This window comes from Austrofundulus limnaeus, unplaced genomic scaffold (genome assembly GCF_001266775.1).
Source record: "Austrofundulus limnaeus strain Quisiro unplaced genomic scaffold, Austrofundulus_limnaeus-1.0 Scaffold1622, whole genome shotgun sequence".
Taxonomy (NCBI): Eukaryota; Metazoa; Chordata; class Actinopteri; order Cyprinodontiformes; family Rivulidae; genus Austrofundulus; species Austrofundulus limnaeus.
In genome coordinates, this window is record NW_013954024.1 from 35,799 (window position 1) to 43,453 (window position 7,655).

Sequence of the window (7,655 nt, forward strand, 5' to 3'; positions counted from 1 at the left end):
GGACGGATATAATAAAAGTTTTTCTTCTGCTTCCTTACATTTAATTTGTTTTGTATTTTGGCTTGTTGTTGAATTTATGTTGTTCTTTTTAAAGAAATGAAAAACTAAACTAAACTAAACTAAACTAAAATCAGATATTTTAGTTGTTATTGAGATAGCTGAAATAAATAAATAAATAAATAAATAAATAAATAAATAAATGTAAATAGCTTTGCTGCAAAGCATTGAAGTCAGGTCCCTACAGAGACTGTAGGGCGCTGTTCGTGGCCTGGCCGCTGGGGGCGCAGTGGTCTAAATATCAATCGTAGAAGAAGAAAAACGAAAAGTCATGGCAGCTGACAGTTTGTAATGAGCCAACATAAAATCACTGAAGACTCTTGGAAGTTGAATTTACGAGGTTGAAACCAGGCCAGGGAGTAAAACGCAGCCGACAAGATGCTGATAACTTTGAAGACTTTACAGCAACAGACGTTTAAAGTTGACATCGACGAAGAGGAGACGGTGAGACTAGTTGAAAATGAGCAGCAGGGGGGTGTGGGAGTTGGCTATGTCCTGGAAACGACTGGTTTTGTGGGAAGCGTGTGTAAATACGAAATAACTTAAATAAAACCATCATTGGATCTATCTTGTCTTGTTCCTAATGCTCAGCTTTAAACAAGTTGGAATAATTCGGGACAAATTGCACATAAGTGAGTTGATTTGTCAGTAGTTAGTCTTAGCCCATCTAATTAATGTTCCAGATGTGGTTTGACATAATTTACTTTTACTTTCGTTAAACAGACAACGTGCTATATTTGCAAAATTGTTGCTATAGATAAAGTAGCTTTCATGTATAAATTAAATAAACAGAACCTTAGTTTGTGTTTGGTTTTGGTTTTATTTTTGAGTCAGAAGTCACAGTCCAGTTTTATGGTCCTGGTAGCACTTAGTGCACACTTTGGACTGGTTTATTTGCTGAGAATCGGATGGGAAAGTTAGTGTCAGTAAATATGAGTGCCTTCTGTTTTGTATTTGTTTCACAGGTGAAAACATTAAAAGAGAGGATTGAACAGGAGAAAGGAGAAGAGCACTTTCCATTTGCTGGTCAGAAACTGATATATGCTGGTATGATGTGTGGCTTTGTTTTATAACTCTATTTACCAGTTTTTCAGTGTGTTTCTCCACTTCCTTCATGTTGCCATGGTTGATAATGTTTGTAAGTAGTGTCTGCTTTCTCTGTTTCTTCGCAGGTAAAATCCTTAACGATGACACGCCTCTCAAAGAATACAAAATGGATGAGAAGAACTTTGTGGTCGTCATGGTGACAAAGGTTCGGGATCTAGGTTTTAAAATTACTTCACAGAAATATTTATCGCTTTTGAGACTCTTGAGAGCCAAATTTGAAAGGCTGTAGTTGAAGTCGACAAACAGACTTTATCTCTCACTGAACTTGTGTTTATGTTTTGTCCACACGTCCATGTCCTAAATAAAATAATGACATCCCGTTTATGTGACCCTTTTCTGCCATTACAACCTCCGATTATGGTATATTATTCTTTGGTTAGTGGGATTAATCGTTTTAAATACATAAACATTTTAAAACGCCCAGATTAATCCCCGGGGATTATTTTTAGTTGTTGCAACATAAGGACAGCTGTAGCCTAACATTTTGTGCATTTCAGTCCTGATGTTTACCTTTAGGCTCAGGCCTCGTTTTTACAAGGTTTGTGTACTGAGTGGGATTTGCCTGGTTAAATAAGTTTGAAAAGTGGCTTTGGTCAGAATAATTTACGATTCACAAGTCAATGTAATAAAGTAGGCAAACATAAAATACATCTTTGGAGATCACTATAAGGTGACTGGAGTAAGAATTAAAAAAATTTTTTATATATAAATGAAACATTTTTTGCAGCCTAAAACGGCCCCAGTCACCTCTCAGACGTCAGCAGCTCCTGTAGCACCTGCAGCTCCTGCAGCGCCTCCTGCTTCCTCATCCAGCTCCAGCAAACCTGCGGAGCAGCCTTCTCCTGACGACAAACCAGAGGAGAAACAGCCTTCGGCAGCTGAACCGTCGTCTGAACCATCATCCACCACTGTTGGGTAAAGACTGCTGGACGTTTGTTTGACATTAATCTAAATTAACGACACAACTCACCCAAGGTTTTGCTTTTGTCTTGTAGAAGCTCTGAAGCTTCCACAAGCTCAGACTTGATCAGTGAAGCTGTTTCGACTCTTGGTACGAGTCCGTCCGTGTTTTTATTTTTTCTATTTTTAACTACAGAACCTGAGAAAGTAAAACCTGATACTCTGAGTGTTTGTGTGTGTGTGTTCTGTTCGTCCCTTCAGTGACAGGCTCGTCCTATGATGCTATGGTGAACGAGATGATGCTGATGGGCTATGAGCGGGAGCAGGTGGTGTCGGCTCTGAGAGCGAGCTACAACAACCCAGACAGAGCGATGGAGTACCTGCTCTCTGTAAGAACACAATCCATTGATTTGCCTCGAACCTGAAACCGAAATGCTTCGTTGTAACACGTTATAGTGATTGCGAGCCACGACTCCTCCCACAGGGCATCCCAGGCAGAGACCAGGGTCCTGCCACGGGGCCCGATGCAGCTGCGCCTCCAGCTGCACCTGCTAGCAGTGTCAGTGCTCCTGCCAACACCGGCTCCTCACCAAGTGCTGCAGGAGGAGGTGAGGAGTCTCTCTCTCTCTTCCAAACCGTTCCAGCAGTCTTTATTACACGTGCGTCTGTGATGTGTGTGCCTTGATTTCTTGGTTCCTGCTGATCAACTCTTTCTGACTCCTGCTTACAGAAAACCCCCTGAGCTTCCTCAGGAGTCAGCCTCAGTTCCAGGTCATGCGACAGCTGATCCAGCAGAATGCATCCTTGCTTCCGACCTTGCTGCAGGAGATTGGCAGGGAGAACCCAGAGCTGCTGCAGGTAGTTGCAGACCTCAGTGTTTGAGATGACAAACTGTAAATCCTGATTGAATTCAATTGCATTTTACTCATTTGATTTATTGTTTTCTATGCGCACTTGTTTTCAAGTTTTTAATTAAAATAAACAAGAAAATCACAGTTGCATATAATATTCCTGATGCTGTGCAGACATGTGGAAGCCTCTAAAAGGAATTAAATATAAACAAGGAGAAGCTAAATGGGAAACATGTATGAAAAACAAAGTTCACCTCATGATTCGGCAGCTTTAAAACCACTTTTATCAGCTATAACTTGACAGACAGGTTATACAGGTATTCTAACCCAGTCTTCTTTACAACATTGCTTCAGTTTATCGAGGGTTGCAGACATTCATTTATCCACAGTGTTTCTTTATTTTTGTTTTATGTAACCTTTATTTCGACAGGAAGACCAGATTATTTTTATTTCATTATAAGTCGAAACCCTAGGATTGAAAGAAGATGGACTTTAAAAAAATCAACTTTTTCCCTTCAGTGTATCTTCATACTCTGAACCTATACTGTGCATCAGGACGTAAACAATAAAAATAAAATAAAATCTGTCCATATTAAAGGCACAGTGTYAAGGATTTGTTGTTTTCAGCGACATCTAGTGGTTGAATCATCCTCCCTGGTCCTCCCCCCACCCCCCTTCCAAATGCAAAGTACAGTAGTTGCTACGGTGTCTCTCAGGTGTCAAAAACCTTTGATAATTCCAACTGCGATATCTACCAGCAGCTTCAGGGCTAGTGATGTTTCAAGTGGTAAGATTATGAGCTTTAATAAGTAAAATTATCCCAGCTACAARGACAGACAACAAATATTACATTTATAGTATTACAACTAAAACCGTTTTTGACGCCGCCACCGCAGTTTGTCCTTCATGAGCCTTCGTAGACAAGATGGCGGTGCAAGATGGCGGCTGCCTGTAGTGGCGACCCGCGACCATGGAGATATAAACAGCTTTTTATAAGGTAAAAATAATAAAACAAGGTCTTTGCAATGATTAGACATGTTTTTTTTTTATTATTGTCATTAGTGATTATCTCGATTTGGGCTAAAAGACTTGACAAAATCCTACACACTGTGTCTTTAAGTACAGCGGTTGAGTAATTAGTGGAGTGAAAACCTGTGAGGTCACCATGAAAATAAAAAAAAAAATTCTGGAACTCCCTCCTCACTTTGGAGGTGTCCTCATAACCTTGCAAATTATGTAGCTACAACGCTTTATAATATTAATACTTTCATAAATTGTGTTTTCCTTTTTTATCCCTCTCTCCGTGTTGAGCCTGTTGCTGTCACCACACAATCTGATTTCCATTGTTTAAGATGTTTTGTGTCGTCGTTAGCGGCTCTTCTCCCAGACGCCATCGTTTGCACCTTGGCTTTCTGACTTCCCTAACTTTGCTTCTAACCACCGTAGGAGATCAGCAATCATCAAGAGCAGTTCATCCAGATGCTGAATGAGCCCAACACAGATCCAGTGCCAGGAGGCGAGGAAAGGGAGGCAAGAGGAGCAGGGAGAGTAGGAGGGGAAGCCACTAGCGGAAGTCACGTGAGCTACATTCAGGTCACGCCACAGGAGAAAGAAGCAATAGAGAGGGTGAGGAGAAGGCTTAAATAACTTTACTTTCACTACCATTTTTTACAAATATACCAAGCAGATATAGAAACCAAATATTAAGCGTTTTTATTATTTTTTCATTTCAGCTAAAGGCCCTCGGGTTTCCAGAAGGACTTGTGATCCAAGCCTACTTTGTGTGTGAGAAGAACGAGAACCTGGCTGCCAACTTCCTTTTACAACAGAACTTTGACGACGAATAAAGGAGCAGTTTTGATTGTTTTCCCACTTCTCCTTTTACTTTTTGGTTTCTGATGTTCGTTATATATGTAAAACAATCCTTTAAATTCCAACGCACATTTTATTCACCACTTCCTGATTCAGCCCTCAATAATAACACTGGATGGTTATCAGATGGTGGCGGCCATGCACAAGTTGTTGGTTGAAACAAGTTCAAATGGAGAATCAATAAAAGTTCAGTTATTTTGCATCAAAACACATTTGTCCACATTTTATTTACCGATAGCTATTTCTGAGTGAAGACTAACATGATTTGGTTTTAGCATTATATAATAGAAAAGTTCTTTTCTGGGTATATCTAAGAGTTTATGACAGTATGTGGTACTATAATAATAATAATAATAATAATATTTTTTGTAATGCACTTTTCATTTGATGCCAAACCTCAAAGTGCTACAAAAAAACAGATTAAAAAACAACAAAAATATCAATAAGAAAACAGTCAATATAAAAACATTTTAAAGAACAAATAAAATACATGTACATATCCATATGCATAAAATATACATACTAAAATAAATTTTTAAAAGTTAAAAATAAGAAAATAAGCAGCATTTAACAATTTATATTAAATGTTTTGTTTTTACATAAATTATGTTAAGTAGTGGATCTCGATTTCTGTCAGCTCTCCCCTGTGGAGAAAGAAATTGTGATCCCATACCACACACCCCAATTATTCAAATATAAGCTTTATTTTTTTTAAGGAAATGCAATATTATAAGCATTCTTTTGTGTTTTCGCTGAAAAATTTGTTCAATTTAAAAAAAAAAGCCATGTCATGCTTTCTCCAGGGACCCCAAATTTATTTATTTATTTATTTATTTATTTATTTATCATTTTTTGATTACCTCAGATGCTGATTTATGACAAAAGGTGGCAGCAAAGGACAAATGAAAGGTTTACATGAGTGTGGGTGTGCTTGTGGAAGGAAGCCCTAACAGGAGATGTTTGGATGCAGAGAGAGGAACCTGGAGGGAGGATGTGGTGACTCCTGGTAGAAAGAAGAAGCAGTAGAGCCGTAATAAACATAAAAGTGTTTATTCTCTACAACAGTCACTGTCATCGTATTCTAACTTTTATTAGTGTCTGCAGACTTGCACCTGTCATCAGGCTTGTTTGCACTGGATTAATAAGTAGGAAGGATTTTCTCATGTTAAGTTTCAGGCATGAAAAGATCAAAGTGTTGAGACTGAACTCACCAACAGAGGGCAGCAGAGACCACAATATGCTCACTTCTAAACAGTGACTTGACTGATTGTCAAGAAGAGCTCAAATATTTGTCTTTAACCTCATGGGACCACTAAGTTCAAATATTTTGATGGATTTAACAGAGTGGATTTAAGTCTTTATAATGTCACTATACCTCTCAAATAATTAACAAACTTAAACTTATTTATTACGTTTCAGCAGTTGTTTTGCAGTTAGGAAAGAAATTGGCACAACATATAACTTGCCATGTTTATGGACAATTTTAAAATATTTTCCCAAGAAAATAGTTGGTAATTATTATAAAATGTACATAAAAACGGAGACGAATGGTTGACAAATCATTTCAGCCTCATATTTAAACAAGTTCTCCTCTGAGATGAATGTTTGGAGAACAATATTTGTTCAGATAAAAGCTGTAAATGAAATGCCCACACAGACGCTCAGGTTTCCCACGCACTCGCAGACAATGATAAAAATAGTTACATGATTCACCTTTTAAACATAAAGAGTAGCATTTAAAATTTTTTTAAATATAATTTGTTTTGTTTTGTTTTTTTAGGGGAAAAAACTATTTTTGATTGAAATGATCTCAGGGTATTTTAAAAAAACTTTGTCCTCAATGAGTTTGTTTCTGGCTCATTATTTAGTAACTTTTTACAAGATCATAATGAACTGATGATTTTTTTTATTAGTTTTCTAATATTGTTTTAACAATTTTGTTCCCACCACCAGAGTTCCTTAGGCACACAACTGCTCCTCAGCCTTGTTAGGATTTTCTAAAATGGTCTACAAATGTTGAATAATCATGCATTTTTTTTTAAATTTTACACTAAAAATAAAAAAACAACAGATTCTTTAACTTGTTCAATCATTTGCCCAAGCCGATGAGATGTTGTCTTCTATGGGATGCTCTTTATAAACCAAGTACAATTTGTTGACAGTTAAATTAATTTAAAAAAATTAATTTGTCTTTCACATTTTTTCTATCTGAGATGACAACATCCTTGTGTTTTACATCATATAAACAGATATTTGTGTTTCTGAGCTTCTCTGCATGCTGCACTGTTTCATGTCAGCTGAAATGAAAGCATCAGGGGAAAGAACCTAAAATAAACAGAATATTTGCTGAGTCATTTCGGCGTTTTCTCTCTCAGTCAGAAGCTCTAAGCTGAACTTATTTGAACACCAACATTTTTGAACAGAAATACAAAATGTAAATGTTTGAATAGAGTTACGCAGTGTGTGATACACGATGACATCAATTATCCAGCACATTTCTGTCAGGACATTGTCTCATTGTAGCATCTTTGTGTGTATTTATATTCGTATTGTCCTCTTATGGCTCAGCACAGTGTGGCACTCAGATCTGGTGTCACCCTGGAAAGTCGGCCAGCAACTTCGTTGTTCTTCCCTTTCTTTCTCCTGACAGGTGGAAAGAGAAACCCGCGGAAACAGGACATTGTGAGGATGGATTTTCTTTTGAAAATGTCTTTTTAAGGACATCATTGTACTGGTTTGCCCTGCGGCTGTGTCACCATTATCATTGTGCGTGAGGTGACTCTTACTGCTGCCATTCAAACGTGTATTAAATGTTCTCTACAGCTACTGTAAATAAGGAGACAACCTCAGCTTTACATTATATATATA

General features: G+C 37.7%; 1 protein-coding gene across 1 annotated transcript; it reads left to right on the top strand.

Moving 5' to 3' along the window:
* The first annotated feature begins 310 nt into the window (after positions 1-310).
* Positions 311-4,995, top strand: LOC106535939 (UV excision repair protein RAD23 homolog B). Its single transcript, XM_014033093.1, has 10 exons — positions 311-501; positions 1,023-1,104; positions 1,230-1,309; positions 1,892-2,079; positions 2,160-2,215; positions 2,326-2,453; positions 2,549-2,672; positions 2,795-2,922; positions 4,362-4,541; positions 4,649-4,995. Exons 1-10 carry the CDS (start codon positions 436-438, stop codon positions 4,760-4,762), a joined length of 1,146 nt encoding a protein of 381 aa, XP_013888547.1. The 5' UTR covers positions 311-435; the 3' UTR covers positions 4,763-4,995.
* The last annotated feature ends 2,660 nt before the right edge of the window (positions 4,996-7,655 follow it).

Excerpts from the sequence above, each read along its gene's own strand:
- LOC106535939 (XM_014033093.1), top strand. The coding sequence starts at position 436 with ATGCTGATAACTTTGAAGACTTTACAGCAACAGACGTTTAAAGTTGAC. Across the intron at positions 2,080-2,159 it reads CCATCATCCACCACTGTTGG|AAGCTCTGAAGCTTCCACAA; the intron begins GTAAAGACTGCT and ends TTTGTCTTGTAG. Across the intron at positions 2,454-2,548 it reads CGATGGAGTACCTGCTCTCT|GGCATCCCAGGCAGAGACCA; the intron begins GTAAGAACACAA and ends CTCCTCCCACAG.